At 36.3% G+C, this 17,462-nt stretch overlaps 1 protein-coding gene across 1 annotated transcript; it reads right to left on the reverse strand.

Moving 5' to 3' along the window:
* Positions 1-1,602: 1,602 nt before the first annotated feature.
* LOC144359858 (modulator of macroautophagy TMEM150B-B-like) lies at positions 1,603-11,682 on the reverse strand. The gene is made up of 7 exons (XM_078012807.1): positions 11,600-11,682; positions 5,896-5,949; positions 5,693-5,760; positions 4,848-4,984; positions 4,127-4,304; positions 2,723-2,814; positions 1,603-1,841 (listed from the first exon to the last, which is right to left on the reverse strand). The coding sequence occupies exons 1-7, from the start codon at positions 11,680-11,682 to the stop codon at positions 1,611-1,613; spliced, it is 843 nt and encodes a 280-aa protein (XP_077868933.1). The 3' UTR covers positions 1,603-1,610.
* Positions 11,683-17,462: the final 5,780 nt, after the last annotated feature.

A 17,462-nucleotide genomic window follows, 5' to 3' on the forward strand; every position in this document is an offset into this window, starting at 1 on the left:
TCCTTTCACCCACAGTTACTACCGTGTTTCACCAGAGTATTCTATTTGACGTCAGGAGAAATTGAAATAAACAAATTAATTATAATTTCAGCCTCTAGTTGACCACTGATTAAATAAACTACCTCGTCTTTATATCAACTTGCAGTTATTCGTTGCCTACATCAGTGACTTCAAAATATATGTTTCAATCCCAGGAATTTCACTCACTGTTAATTGCATGGGAGTGCCAGTCTTTAATGAATTTCTATTGTCATGTCAATTTCTTGCGATTACTCGGAACATTAAGCTGTAACCACATACCGCCTAGGTGCTGTAATTAAATCCTGGTGTAAGCACCATATGAACTATGAACAATGCATGAGAAGCCAGCTGTGGGGTATATTCAATCCTATAGATTTCTCATTGTTTGGTAACTATTTGCTGCAAATGCAACAAAAATCGATATAAAAAATATTACCCACACAGTATTCTACAGGTTACTTGTCTTAATAAGATATTGGTCTGAAGTTTGTTTGCAGTTGAATATTTTTGTGAAAGGAATTTGCACATTAGGGACACCGTACTTTCCCCATGTGTTCTCGCTATACGTATTGCGTATTGAAACAGCTATTTTTCCGCAATTTATGTTGGTTACGCAGTTTGTATTTTGGAAGGAGCTACCAATTCTGATTGGATTAGACTGTTTTGCGTACGTTTCGTTTTTCACTGTGCTTTCGCTCGGTGTGCATAGGTTAGACCAAGGTATATCAATTTTCCACCCAAGATTTCACTTTCCCAAAACTTATTCAAGTATGGTAAATTATACCAACACTTTGAAGCGATATACCATGGCTTAATAGAACATTTTAAACGCTAGGTTCAAAATACAAAGCAAAACTTACGGCATCAAGAACACGACTTCCGGTAAAAAAGCGCCCCCAGTGTCAGCTGCGGTTAATATTGTGTGCCGTTATTTCACTTCTGGCGATGCGTTCGTCCAAAACTTTTATTGTTTCCTTAGTTGACGATCACCATTTCTGACATCATGTTTCAAGCTTTACTCTAATTGGCTTGAGATAAATACAAACGCAATACTAGTAGAACTTCTGATTTACTGCGTACAGATTACAGGAGACTCAACTTAGTCATGCTGGATCGTAAGAACCGCCATAAAGCAACAACATACTAATTAGCCATAATATATTCAGGTCATAGTTCACTTAGCTCAAATAAAGAGTATAGTCTTGTTACAACATGTATTTTTGGGAACACTTCACATAATGTGTTATGTGCAAAAACATCCCTGAAATGTTAAAAAACAAACAAACACTTTTCGTAATTATGCAGATTATAAACACTTTACCACAAAATTGTTTTATTTTTAAAATAAGTATTGTAAAATAACTCATTTGCGATTTTAAGAAAAAAACACTTAATGTGTTAAATTATAAAACACTTAAAGTAATTTTAAAGTGGGAACAAATATGTGTCATATTCTAAAAATTATACTTAGATTTACAGTTTACAGCAGGCTTATTACCAACAAGTTTCTTTTTAGGGAGGATAAAATTAATTCAAACATTTGTAATATATTTATAATAGTTTAAGTAAATTGTCATGATCGTCAAACATCACACTACACCGTTGGGCAATGCTATTCCGACTTTATTCTTCTTTCTAGGCATTATTATGATTGGTGAGCTCACACGCTTCGGAGTAACTGTTTGTTCATTTGAAAGAAGTCCAACGTCAGTTTTTACCCAGTATCGTCTTAGATCCACAGCTAATGTTGCACACCAGCATAGCAAGAATATTGCCAAGACCCACTCTGATATGGCGGTAGTAAGATACGCTGCTGTTAACTGAAAGATGTGACACCCAGGGAGTTAAAACATACATGAATTATTCGTTTAAATTTAGATGTTACGAATACAATACGTTGGTGAGTTGAATACAAAGAACTGTCCAAGTTATCAATATATAATCATGTATGGCACAAGATGAAATAAACTACCAACCAAAACTTTAATTGTTGGTGTTAACTCGTGTAATTTATGAAGTAAAAAAAAGATTTCTATAGTCTGACAATATGTTAAAATTTCTAACTTCGTGATTAATATTGCCATTAGTTTTTATTTGAAAATAGGGAACGATCGCAGGAAAGGTTATGTAACGAAAAATTCATGCAAATATAATAGACCATTTTCCGTTCACTGCGAGAATCACGCGTTATGCGTGAAATCGAACGTAAAAACAGGACAAACAAAGGTCATAGCGTCGTAGTCGCGTCAAACATCGCGTGGAATTCGACAAACGCGAAAGTATTTCGGGGACATTTCCATGCTTAATAATGTGCTGTCCACATTTGATGATAGGCAATGTACATTAAGTTAGGGTATTCGGAAGCAATATTCCTCTGTCGAAGATCGGCCGGTCAATGTAAGCTGCGAAATAAAGAAATTCTAGTTCAAAATCAAATCGTTCGATTTTTGCGGCAGACGTTCGACGCGCGTCTTTCATGCATCTCGCGAGATCTCGCAATTGTACGGAAAATCACCTATTGGGGTGGGATGATGTTTTTATTGCTAAAGTAATACTAGTAAATAGATTTGTTATTTGTATGACCTGAACTTTTATACGAACATTCCCATGAATAATATAAGCTTATTCTATATCAATGTGGTGCCATCAAGATTAGTACTTTAAATTTACATTATATACAACAACGAATTATTTCACTAACCTCTTCCGTAGGTTCTTCAGTTCTTTCACTCGATGCCGTCGGTGCAGTTGTTGTATCCTCTGATATATTCTGCATTATTAAACCTAAAAAGACTGATTAAAAACACTCAGGAAATTAAATCTGTAAGTTAACTTATGTCTAAATCTTTTAGAGTTTTTAAGTAGCTCGTAACCTATTATTCAATTGAGTTCTTGTCACACTTGTCGCTGAAAACCATGTGGGGGCACGGTAAAGAAAAGAATTGACAACTAAAACCCATTCAGGTGATGCAGCTGGTATGTATAATGGTGGCAGACATTTTAAGATCATGATTAAAGGAGTGAAATGTTTTTTTGTAAACCAACATAAAACCACCACCCAGATTTGATGTGAAAAGGAGACAATAAACAAAATACGTCGTGAAACATGACATAACATGAATGTGTAATGTATGTATATCATTTATATATGCATTTGGTGTGAATACAGTCAGACAGTTAGTGGAATAATATAGGATAAGTAGTATCAATCGGTTAGATAAAGACACAAGAGCGTCTATAAAATTGACAAATTGAGTTACAGCTTTGTATCTAGATGTCTCGAATGCTCATGGGTAAGCATTATTTTGGTCACATGCATTGTTGTAAGGTGCTATATATGCTACTACTAGTTTTTTATCGATCATTCCGTGCTTTAGACCCAATACACAATAGAATTTTCGTGCGTACCTGTAGTTTCTGCCCAAATCACACGTTGTCATATTGAATAGCAAGCGACAATGCAATTACATGATTTTTTCATTTGGAATGGTGTCAACAATGCTTGGATAATCAATGACTGACTTGATGGTTAAACTCAATATGATGAAGTCTGCGGATGTGATGAACCAGTTGAGGAAAATTGTTATGAAATGCTACAAGACAAATAATTTATCCTGACAATGAACTACTGCAAAACATATAATAGCTACTGACAATGAAATGCTACAATACACAAGATTGATCTTTAGAATGAAATAATAAAGCCTATAGGATTGTTACAGAAAATATAATGATACTAAATACAGGGATAGCGCTGATAATGGAATGATAAAGTCTACATGATCGTGACTGACAAATGTGCTAAAACATATAGAAATGCAAGATTGTTTAATTAACTTACAAATTACAAACTGCATGACTGCAGAAAATAAAACCTACCTACTACATGAATGTAGTAGAGTGATTGTGGTGGCAAGTAATATAATTCGGTTCTACAGTAAATATACGCTAACTACAACAGAGGTACGTCTGTTATGCAATCTCTGACAGAAATCGCCAAATATTCAGTACATTTATTCAGTAAGTTATTGCTCGTTTCTCTGACGTTTATTCAAATTATAGGTATAGTGTCAATTAAAAAAAACATCAAACATTCAAAGGATACATGTGATGAGTGCTATAGTAATAATAACGGTCAATACAAATCTCAGTATAACTATCCATAAACCATTATACTTTGGGTATAACATGTATGTCATGATGGACTGCATCCAGCAGTATATTGTCCCAATGCCAAACGCCAGTGTAGCTCCAATGTAGTGGAACAAAGGCATGTTAGTGGACTAATGAAAAAAAAAGATATAAGTGTAAGTATAGCCACTATTCCTAATATTTGCAATTGCAAAATCGTTGTACCGTCTTTGTAAATCTGTCTTTCAAATACAAACCGTATATACAACATGTGAGGCACATATGGAAAGCCCATATTACATTTCACATGTATAGTCTTATTGCTGAATTCGACGAATAATTATTATGAACTCTAATAATGATTCAAGGTTATTTTGAGTAATTAGTCAAAAGTATAACAATTAAATCGCCTAGATTGAAATGTTCTTGAATATGAAAACATGATAGTTCATAATGCGATTTTTCCATTTTGAAAAGTGGCTGAACATGTTAGCATTTGGCTAAGAAAAAACAATGCTGCAATAAAGACCATGGCTAAAACTAAAAAGGTCGGCTATCATTAAAGACAATCATAAGATTCGATTTCACATAAAACAAATGTATAGTTTCAACATGCAAAAATGTTGGATAAGAAAATGATTATGTGTACATTTTGAAACCAACAGTGAATAGTAAACTGTACTGTGGAAGCTTACCTGAAAGTTTCCCACCATACTGACCCCAACTGCAGTCAATACACCAAGAACAAATGATATTAAATTCATACGAGAAAAAATGACATTAATGTTTATGTTCCTCAAACCTTTATACCTAATAAAGACGGCGACAATAGCTGAAATAAAAGAAAGTTATTATAGACAATATGTTGTGAAAAACAACGAATGTAAGCTATTTAAGGCTTCATGTAAATAGGATATTATATGACAGCGTCGATATGCTCTAACAACGACACGAAATGCTTCATGTCAGTGGCGGCGGCACGGGGGGGGGGGTCACGCCCTCCAAAAAATGCCTATCCAAAATCAAGCTGTGTAAAAAAAAAATGTCCTTCAAAATGAAGGAAAGAGCGTTTCAGATGGTCTAGATTTCAAATTTGTTAAGGGGAAGCCCCTTGGACGCCCTACTAAGGTCGCGCGGGGTTGGTGAGCAGATTTCGCCCCATGCAAAATTTCGTGCCGCCTGCCTCTGAATGTACCCCAAATGGCTATATATTTTGTATACTGACAATCGGTTCATCAACTTCGAATCCATAATAACACCCATATGTAAATGGTAATCGACCTAACATGGTTAAATTATGATACAAAAATATTAATATACCAAAGTTGTTCGATTCAAACCTTTATTCGTGTATAAAATATATGACACACCTTCTCGCACATTTGATGACACATCAATACACATAAAACCATTCGATTAAGATGGATTAGTTTTATACTTTTCTCAATTTGTTGCCGTTTATGGTTCTGTCTGAATATCATTCAATCATACAATCAATCATACATTTATTGAAATATATAATAAATTAATACATAATTACCAATAGCTGCTGCTAAATTTAAAAACTGTGAGAAGATACAGCTTTCCGGAGGATATGCCCCAGTGTCACTTAAATGTAAATGAAAAAAAAATTCAATTAATGTAGAGTTGCAAAACCAGTAACATATATGCCTACAAAATCTTGTTAACTATGACATATAGTTCAGTATTACGAATATTGTGTTCAATTTAATATGTGCCTACCTGACGTATGGTACAAATGCGATAATATGATCCAAACTGACTGCAATGATGTAACTAGAAGCAGAAATAAAATAGGGTGCATTGGGTAAGTGGTTGATATGCTAACACGTTCATCGTTGTTTCTTGATCTAACAATAACAATATAAACCAGTTAACATCTGAAATAAATAATGGGTTTATTAAAAATAGAGATATCCAGTGCAACCAGGAAAAAGTTGGAACATTGGTTGATGTGAATATTTAAATAGCCACATAAAGACGTCTAAATCTTACCGAAATATAGTTTTAGAAACAATTGCATGTGCGACATTTGTGTTGATAAACAGTGATTTTCCCACAATCCAATGCGCTCTTCAAATGAAAATCACAAGTATGTGGTTTGACCTGGGCGCGATTTGCACTGATTACCGCCGGCGGCTCCTTCGATACCTTCCAATGAATGCATGAATTTGCTTAATTAAAGCTTGGGAACGTCTCATTTCGTACTCGTTGATCTGCGCAACAGTCAAAATTGCCATCTTTGTTTATATGAGACCCATATATTTCGCACATGCGCAGCGCGACGACTACCGCGCTTTAAGTGACCATACACAAGGCTAATATCACATAAAATGTGATGTTGAAATAGGTCATGTGATGGGGACCATAGAAAATGAATCCTGTATCTATCTATATTGGCCCACAGTAAGTTGCCATCTTGTACCGTGATTTAAATGGACAATCAATATTAAACTCATACGAGAAAATTTGACATTTTTGTTAATGTTCCTCAAACCTTTATATCTAATATAGACGGCGACAATAGCTGAAATAAAAGTAAATTATTATAGACAATATGTTGTAAACGAATGTAAGCTTCATGTAACATTCATAGGACATTATATGACAGCATCGATATGCCCTAACAACGACACAAAATGCCGTCTTTATTCAGCTGTGCGCTTCATACAATCTCCGTGGCGGCGACACGGAGTGGGGAGGGCAGTCGCACCCTCGAAAAAATACTCCTCTAAAACTAAGCTGAAACCCTTTGTGTCAGCAAAATGTTTCCTTCAAAATGAAGGAAATAGCGTTTCAGGGAGTCTAGATTTCAAATTTCTTAAGGGCCCTCCTCCTATTTCAATAGATTGCGCCCTCTGGAAACCTAGTCACAGCCCATAAGGGCCATCTTTTTCACTTCCATGTGATTCAATGTACACTGTCGGTATATAGCGTATATGCTATGCATTCAATGTTCACATCTCATCAATTGCCGTTAAAAGTAATACTATTGGTTAAATGTTTTATTAAAAATACAAAACCGGAGGAAAAAGATTGATAGTTACAGTGTTGTAATATTAATTACTTGTCTTTTATAAGTACTAGTACTTTATTCAACTACATTTTTGGCGTCATACCTCGTAAGCGGACCACATTGGAGGATAATATGGTTACCGTCCAGCATGTGTCTTCCCTATCATTGATAAATCGGTTTCAGTTATGCAGCATATATGTATGAATCCCCTTAACAAAGTAAATATAGCAAACAATAGTCTATTTACCTGGTTGCTACGTTACTGGGCCCGCACATCTGCATCAGTAGTAATAGTTTGCGAGTCCGTTTACTGCTGTTTTTTCAAGCTAATTATATGGTGGCGCTATATATATGTTAAGTACAAACAGACACGAGCAAAGAATAGTGATCAAATGTCAAATATATTAAATGTTTGAAGAAATTTGCAAAAATATTCAAAAAAATCCAATAACTCAAGTCGCCTAATTAAATTGTATGTAGGTAAGCAGGTTTGGAACTCTTTGTAGTAGATGTGTGCAATTGACAGGGTTTCGCCTATATTGTCAACATCGTTCCTTCCCTGTTGCTCTGTCATTTCCATTAACCTCCAAGTCACTTTCTTTACAATCACTAATATAATAGTATCATTATATCTGGTCCCTGAGATTCATTCTCATTTGATTCGATGTTTGATGTGACCCTTGAAACTTTGTTTAACATCTACCACTGGTTTACTCAACATATCGAACTGCACAGGCAAGCCTTTCCTGGGCTTACCAGAGCATCTGTTAAAAAAACTAATTTTGACAGCAGCTGTGAAAAACATTCATATAGAACATAAGATCAATGTGAGCCATGTTTCCTGGCTGAACTCGTTTTTGCTAAATTGAATAATTAAGGATCCAGGTGTCATCCATGAAGGACAATTGCATGTTATTGAGGCATTTAACCTTGTTAGCATAAAAATGAAAAACTTGCTAAAGAGATGCGAGCAAGGACTAAGATGGCATGTGCAATTTCGGTGGCACTGTAGTACGCGTGCGAGCTAGCTCCTTGAGAAGTGCCCTAAGATAGTCATCCGCTGTTATGTTCCAGCCCATACTGATGGACAGCATGCTGTAGATTGCAGACATGATGTTCGTAAATTTGAATGATACTTTTTTGTCCATATTTCCTGCATAGTAGAACCTAGAAAGGTAGACAAGATGTGTTTGATGTTGTTTATTACAGCCAGTTAGGTGGTGTGATGAGAGGATTGAAGCATAGTGGTGGAAAAGTATGAGCATGTCGCTCTGAGCATGAGAACGTCAAGTAAGCACAAGAGAACTGGTGATGGTTGTAGAACCATAACTGCCTCAGCTCAAAGATTTTTATGTAATACAGGGGAATGTGAAGGGAAATGTATTATTGTGTTACCTCTGTGTAATTTACAATATATCTGCATTAACCTTTACTGTGAAAGACAATATGGGAGTTGACTCAAATGACTGGTAGAAGCAAGGCTGGTCAAATTTTGCGAAAAAGTAGTTAGAATTTCTAGATACGCAATCAACACATTGTGGGATATCAAAATATGGATGATAAACAGCAAGTGATATTTCCAGAGATGTAGTTGGAATTGAAGCAAAGGAGTGGCCTATTAATCCTTGAAACATACTCACACATATCCGTACATATCCTGTCTTATTGTGTGTGGACAAAGCTGTCATGCACACAATCGGAAAAATATGTTATTACTGTAAATAATTATGAACAATAAAAACTGAAATTTTGAAAAACTATGAACAATTAATAAGTAAAATATGTCATTTGCTGTGCAGTTTCCAGAAAATTATTACAAGTCCCAGAAGTGAATACGAGTCATCAAAACGTACAGTTTGGTGACAGTTGGGAATGATACCAAGATTTAACAATTCCATGAGAACATCGCAATGTTCTTTTAACACATGAAACGGATGTGCATTGGTCAAATTTTGTATAGTTTCAATAGGCATACAAGCACCTGTATATATTTTGACAACAAACCCCTCATTACATTGTGCAAATACAAACAAGACATTAAACCTTTTTGATAGTAACAAGTAAGTGTTGTATAAACCCGAATGAAAAGTCCGGAGTCACGGCGAATACTTCTAGCGAGTCACCCCTCTAAAAACGTCATTACTGTGCCAATGACATTGAACTTTGCTCTTCCATAAAGCAGCAGTTTCCATCTTCAAATAATCAAAATAACCTTGATACCCTGGCGAAGCATGTCTATTGTTTCACAACTACTGTCCCAAGGAATTTTCGTCTTCTCAATTTCTCAAGATAAACGTCCTAAGGTTGTTGAGTTTACTAGAAGGACATGTCTTTTGGCAGCATTTCTTGTATTAATTTCCATTGCACAAAAAAGTAGCAAATACTGTTACTGAAGCACAGAATTTGCATGATTTTTCTCTCCGGCCATTCACGCAAACTGCAAACAAAGTCTTTTACCTCATTCAAATGTTGCTTGCATTAATATAGATGGTTCTTCATTAAAACTAACCAATGGGACGTTCTTGTATGGATCTGCATGAATGGAAGATCTATTTTTCTTGCATTGCTGTTTTACCATGATGAAAGCTGGTAAAGTCATAGCAATCAGAATCATCGAAGTATGATGATAACTACCAACACCAATGAAAATCCCTTCTCATGATTGACATTATGGGCATAACGGCAAGCAAGAAATGGTGTGTTGAGACTTATTTCTGGCAGCCAATCTAGCTCTACATTGTCTATACATCAGAATCCCAATCAATGCAGAGATAACAATGAGAGAACCATTCACGATCACAACCACAAGAATGACATTTCTTTTGACAATTGTAGCAATATAAACGTAGCAATGTCACACTGAAAAGATACAAAGCACACAAAAAGCTTTCCTAGGTGTTTCTCGGGCTGGGGTGTTGGACTTCATGCCATGGGCTTCTCTGCCATATTCTTTTGAAAAAAATCAGGATACAAACAAATTACAGTAAATGAGTGAGATAATTAATAAAATCCTTAGTTAGTCACCAAACAGGCGTAACACGGTAAAAAAAGGCTACGTCAATACAAACTATTATAAATTATAATTTGTCCCACCTCATTGGGTGCGTATGAATGATAAACCTGGTTTACATAATTATACGAGAAAAAATGTCATGGATGCTTAGAATACAACTGATAAAATAAAATAGTAGTAGATAGTGAATTACCTGCCTAAAACTACATATTTCTACTGACCAGTGTCAGCATCCTTTATTTCATGTTTTGTCATATTACCTCAAACCCTGCAAATGGAAGTGTGCATGGAATCATGGGAAGAAACGGTGTGTATTGTGATAACTGTCATAAAGGTGATTGACAGGTCATACTTATTTTCAACTCTGGAAGGACAGTGGGTTCTATCAGGTGTGCTTGTAATTTACATAACAAAGGATGTTTACAACTTTGTAAAGAAAATTGGAATCTACCAGGTGTGCTGTTATTTAAATAACAAAGGATGTTTATGATCTACTGAGTTGCTTACGTGACACAGCTGCTAGCAAGATTACATTTTGATTGGCTCATGTGGAAACCCAGGTGGTGTCACTGCCTATAAATTGGACAGACTAAAGACAGTTTGGGTGGATCATTTCAACTTGGTGTCCGTCACTTCAAATTGCTTTCCTGTGTGTTCTGCTACGATACGATATTACAGGCTACAACCATCATTCTGTGAGACTTGTATGAACTGCTCTGCGATCTCCTGCTTTCAGCGGTGATCTCCAGAATACCAGCGTTCTTCTGCAAGCTCCTGTATTTCTCCGTTGTTGTGTTGCAGAAACCATTGACTGTCGTCCAATAATACATTCTGGAACTGTGAGTTATCACCAATGCACACTTCCCTAAGCAATCCCCCATTTTAGTGACTTTATTCATTGTATTTTTCTGTGCTTTATTTCTTGTAATTATTTTGAGAGGTATTAAAGCCTGGAGCTTTAACTCGACATTTTGGCGTATGTGTATTTCATTTCCAGTACTATTGTCTTGTCCTACCCCTTACTAGCAGTGAAAGAACCCCCTATCCAGTGTGAGTTCTCAATTGCGATAAGCAGGCCTTGCGCTGTTAACAACCAGATTGAATCAAAGTTGATTACCCCCCCCCCCCTTGTTAGAGCGCATGGTAACTAAGCAACTAGAAAACTCAACAATCCGCCATTAATATTTCTACAATGGTTGAATCAAACATTTATAAATCTTCATTGTTGGTGTATATATCTAACCCAGAATCCCGGCTTTGAAGTTCGGGGTTGGTAAATAACTGGCAAAATCTGTCGAGTACTTCCTGTACACTGGATACATATGCTATAAGCCGTCAATTACAACGTATATAAATTGCTGGTTAGTTATTCATCAAGCCAGTAAAAATTAACTCACCAAACCACGAAGGTTGCTATGGCAGTTGTAGCAAACAATACCGGCAAAATACCCCAACCAATGTTCCATTTGGGTTGTACCATTACATCAACTACTTTTCAAATAATCTGACAAGCGGAATGAAGCATATTCACGACTACCATTACATTGCACTCTAGAATAGCGCCCCCCATCATTGACTACATAGGATCACATGTTATCGATCGTCTGATATTATCAAGATAAAGGAAATATTATATAGTTTCTGTTTATATCCCCGCAATGAATTGCCAGCGTATGTCAGAATAGTTGTTCATTAACTGCATTCCATGTCTCCCGAGCAACCTATGTTATTTAACAACAGATTAAACACTGTCCTAATGACAATTTTCTCGTTTACACGACAGCATTTTATCAGAGCCCAAAGGCTCCTGTCGGCAAAACTCGCAGTGCTGTCGGTGTGAGCTGGCTAGAGTTTTGTTCTGCATCGATAAAGTCTCGGAGTTGAGCTTCGATAGGACCTGGGGGCCAGTTGATACATAGCTGGGTGGGGAGGTGCCCCTGATAGTGGCAAAATCTATACCAATATTCCAAATAAAACCTATTTTCTCTATCAGAAGAACATCTCCAATAGAAGCACATGTAAGCCAACAGTTGCAATGTATATAGATTTATTATATGTATTTTGACCATAGAAGTAAGTATACCAAATCGGAAAAATATTACCGATATTTCAAATTATACCTATCTTGACCAGAAATAAGACTGATACTTGTACCTAAAATCCAAAAAACTAGACCCATTTCAGGGGCACGTCCCAATTTGGCAAGTTCTATCTACCCCCCCCCCCCGGGCGATAGGACTAGGCCGCCCCCGATGGCACTTATAAAGTGTAAATGATTCAGGTCTAAATCACGCCCTCTATCGCCTTCTTCAAATTACGTTCCATTCAAAGCATTGAGTCAATATCGATTGTAATTTCTGTGCGGAAACAGTACATGACGACGATTGGCACAAATCGTTTGCTGCATTCTTATCTTCTCCAAGCGCACCTGTTTCTCTAGAACGTAGGTTCTGTCACGACAGAAAACTCAAGTTCTGAGATGGTCATCGGGAGACATCAATTAACCAGTCATCTTGAATACAGCATAAAACTAATGCTGCATTCAAGATGGCGGCCCCCATATAGTAAATATCGCATTTGTTTTATTATGACGTGTGCAACAGCTGACTGTGCAATTAACTGTCTGCTTTCACGACATAGATAATCTGGGGCATGCTATTTTATAATACGTGAAGGAGAGCCTTTTCTCAGAGAGCCTTGACGAATAGGTTTTATAACACACAAAAATAGCTTCTCCAATGTTGACTTCAAAAAGCCAGGCATGAAACAGTCAGCTGGCGCACACGTGATAATAAAATAAATACGATATTTACTATATGGGGGCCGCCATCTTGAATGACGCATAAAACTAAATAAGAGTCTCTTATAGTAAATATCGTATTTATTTATTATCACGTGTGCGCCAGCTGACTGTGGCATGAAAACTCACAATCACAAATACCTATTGTCCCCTAAAGTGCCATTCATTATCAGTCCAAAGCATTTCATATATTTGCTGAGCCCCTGGCTACCCCTCCCGTACTCCGTATTTTAAAAATTACTCTAATTGATTTGACTAACTTCAGGACCTTGTGTAACCTCATATTAAACATTTAGTTAGTGGTTCCCGAAATTCCCTGACACACTAAAATGTCAAAATATTATTATGCAATTTAGGGGTAACATCGATCGTTCGATACAAAAATCTTTTAGTTTGGAGATGGGGATTTTTACCCCTGAATATTGGCCTGAAAAGAGATTTCGATATTAGTTAAAAGTGGGTGAACCATACATTGACAATCTTAGGGATACATACATAAGGTGATTGTTATCTTCTTATACTACACAAAATTGAAATACTGTAAAAAAAAAAATTGAGTTAAGCATGATACGGTGTGGGGAGGGTGTAAAAACAGAGGATATTTATTTTTCCTCTAAATTGCATTGTTGATGTTGTCTCATGGAAAATTAATATTCACTAAAATGTAAATGGTTGACGCGGTCACGCCCAAGCTATAATTCTAGACTTGCAGAAATGTTATATTATTACGGAGTGTTACCATAAAAATTACCCCCCCCCCCCATTATCATCATTTGAATGGCAAAACAATGTGAAGTTAATTATGCCCGCACACATATGTAGACTACAGAATAAGACCAGAAAGTTCAGACTGATTTTATTAACAAACAAAAAACATTTCCAAAAACTATGTATGGCAGTAATGAGTATTTTGATTTCATCACATAAATTAACGTGATTCGTGTCGAAGTAAGCTGCACATAACTCATAAAAAAACATGATATTCAGTTAGGTAATGCTAGTAGACAAAATATTACTAAACAGTAAAACCTATTGAATGTATTCAATGTTATTATTGCATTACACTCCCTCCTAACTTGCTACATCATGTTGTCATGATATGATAATTTGGTATATTTGCATGTTAATATGGTCACATGACCATCAAAACATGTATATAGTATATACCCAACGTACCTACATAATAAAGATCAACGCAAAGTTACATGAAAAACATAGGGTGCAATCATTATTTAATTGCAGTTAAATTGTCAACAAAAACATTGGGTGTACATTAAAAGAGAAAGTTAGCATTGTGGGTAACAATGTGATATAACGCGCAATCACTATTGGGTAACTCGTCTATGTTATTATGTTATCATAAAAAAGATACAATTAGCAGCAATAAATAAATAAATCACAATATAGTAAGTACATTGCGACAGTGGGTCGAAAAATACAGTCAGTGTTGCTCTTATCAATTCTAAAATCAAACCAACATCTCTCAAATAATGTATTTAAAGATTTAAAGAGAAAATTACGATGTATTTCATAAAAATATTTGTTTTCGAACTAGGTAATTTTATAGTCTACACATCCACGAACTTTTTCACTACCCTATTCGACAAGTTGTCTGGTTCTTACACTATACTAGCCAATTGCTGTTTATACAGTTCTCATTGCCAAAGAACCACGTATAATTTTCCCGCTACTGCATATTTTCATTAGCAAGTACTGTCATTTCAGATTAACCATAAACTTTGGTAACTGTAAATAATTATATTTGTAGATTCAAATTCGAACGCTCTTTTGTATCGCCCTCTACGGGGAGGCCAGTTGCTGATGCCACAGTAAGGTCATTTCGAAATACTAGTGTTTATCTACGTGCACACCATTGGCGTCAAAATCACAGTTGTTGGGATTAATCGAACTGTTTTCAACTGCCATTTTAGGTCATAGTAGGTCAAAGTTCAAATAAGCATTATTTCTCTGTGAAGTCAGTTTGTCTTTCAATTTAAATTTCTCAGGATACAGGGTTTAAACTGTATTATATTCTGTGGGATTTGTTTATACCTCATCGTGGTCCCTAAAACGCAAAACACGCACACGCACGCACGGTTACTAAAAAAGATTAATCAGTTCTTAGAAAACCGTTTCCCAGTCGCCTCTAAGACTGGGACATGATTTTCTAAAAACTGATTAATGGCAAGAAAAACAAAAAATCGACATATTCAAACTAAAATACAAATAAATATTAAAAAACTTGGAGCCTCATACCTACATCGGATTTTAATGAATTGTCCAATATCCTTAGCACGTGGGAGTTCTTTCTAAGCTTCCTGATGTTATTGGTTGTTGTAGATATATTAGTTCTTGGTGGTTCGCGCCATAAAGGTATTCATGTTTATGTACATTTTGCTCTTTACGTTTTTGTTGACCAAGAATGCCTCGGGTAGGAGTGTGTTACTGGATTTGGCTATTCATATATTGCCTGCTTTTGAATGCAGCAATGAATTAGATATTATTACTAGGCAGGTTTGTAAAGCTATGTTTGACTTTTATAAAATTGACTTTGTTGTCAGCATACATTCCAACAATCATCTCAGAGTACAACTGTAACACTAATAATCCTATATACGATTTTAAGAATTTCCCTTGTGGTTAGTTTTCTATTCTGTTCTATTCTATTCTATTCTATTCTATTCTATTCTATTCTAATTACTAGTATGTGTTGCAAACGTGCCTTGTTCGTGGTCGCTCTAGGAGGTTCTCCGTGATTTGACATACTGGTCTAGCTTAGTGCATTAACCGAAACGCAGGTTGATACTAATAAATATGAAAAACGCTTTAAGACTCCTTTAACATTTTGTACTATGGACAGTTTTCTCAAAAAATGTAACTGTAACACATAAACAAATGCTATTACATTGTGCTATGGGACATTTTCTTCACGATTGTAATTAATAAACCAATGAACATTGTCATGCGATTTATGGCCAACTTTTGCGACAATTATGTGTAGGTTTCTTCCGTAACTATTAGGAACACTGGAGGAGTAATGTTATAAAAAATTAAATTTGCCTATTCTTTTTCTCTGTCAAATCACAGGGAGTCCAGGAACTATAATCAACTGTAGTACGCAGTCTCTATGAGCGCGCGGGGGGGGGGGGTATCGGCTGGTATCGAGTGTAAGAAATAGACAAGGGATGAAGGCTCCAGCCAGCTCACATTTTTTAAACTCGAAAAAACAGACGAAAAGAATGAAAAATAAAAAAAATACCAGGTTGAAGAATATTAGTTGCTCCTTCAAATTTCGCTAAAGCCTTGCCTACATTTTACCGATATCTGCAGAATAAATCAAGAAAACTACACAAATTGACTCCATTTAGGAATTCCTAACGGTTTGCCCGAACGCACGGCAAAGTTTGGAGGCGTGGCCTGTAAGCATTTGGCAACAACCAATCACATAACTGGTTACGAACCACATCGAGGTCACGACTCGGTTAGCCTTGCTCAACTGGTTCGTAACCAGTCTTGTGATTGATTGTTGACAAATGCTGAACAGCCCAAGCCTCCAACGGTGTCGTGCGTTCGGACTAACCGTTAGGAATTCCTAAATGGAGTCAATTTGTGTAGTTTTCTTGATTTATTCTGCAGATATCGGTAAAATGTAGGTAAGGCCTTGGCGAAATTCGAAGGAGCAACTAATATTCTTCAACCTGGTATTTTTTTAGATTTTATTTTTTATTTTTTTCGTCTGTTTTTTCGAGTTTAAAAAATGTGAGCTGGCTGGAGCCTTCATCCCTTGTCTATTTCTTACACTAGATACCAGCCGATACCCCCCCCCCCGCTCATAGAGACTGCGTACTACAGTTGATAGTTGATTATAGTTCCTGGGCTCCCTGTGGTCAAATGTTCAGGCGCCGCCAATGGAGCTGTTCATCGGAAAAGCTGTTCCGAGGGATTTTTGTTCAGGGCAGGGGATTTTTTCTATTTTTTGTTGGGGACGGGAAATATCAGTACCCCAAGTGGGCAGGGCAGATTACTACAAAAAATGGAAGAACAGGGAAACTTTTTTAGTGGGTAGGGTACTTACATACAAAAATATCGCAGGGTGGGCAAAACAGCCTTTAGGGCAGGGTATAATAAAAAAAAAAACGCAAAAAAAAAAAATTTGCATATGCAACTTAGCATATTGTTTTTACTAAATTGGGATTATCTCGTGAATACATAAATTGAGTTTAATCAAATTTGGTAGGCATATACATTGATGTAATCTGCATGACATATTACTATTGGGGGTAATTTGCATATTGTTAATACTAAATTGGGATTATCTTTCAAACAGTGTGCTGAAAGTGTTCATTGAACGATTTTAGGGCAGTGGAGAAAGGGCAGCATCCTCCCCAGGGGAAGGCAACACAACGAGCGAAGAGTAGGGGAAAGGCGTTTTTTAATGAGGGGGGGGGAAGATGAATTTG

Source organism: Saccoglossus kowalevskii, chromosome 1, assembly GCF_978046115.1.
Source record: "Saccoglossus kowalevskii chromosome 1, keSacKowa6.1, whole genome shotgun sequence".
In the NCBI taxonomy this organism is placed as follows: domain Eukaryota; kingdom Metazoa; phylum Hemichordata; class Enteropneusta; family Harrimaniidae; genus Saccoglossus; species Saccoglossus kowalevskii.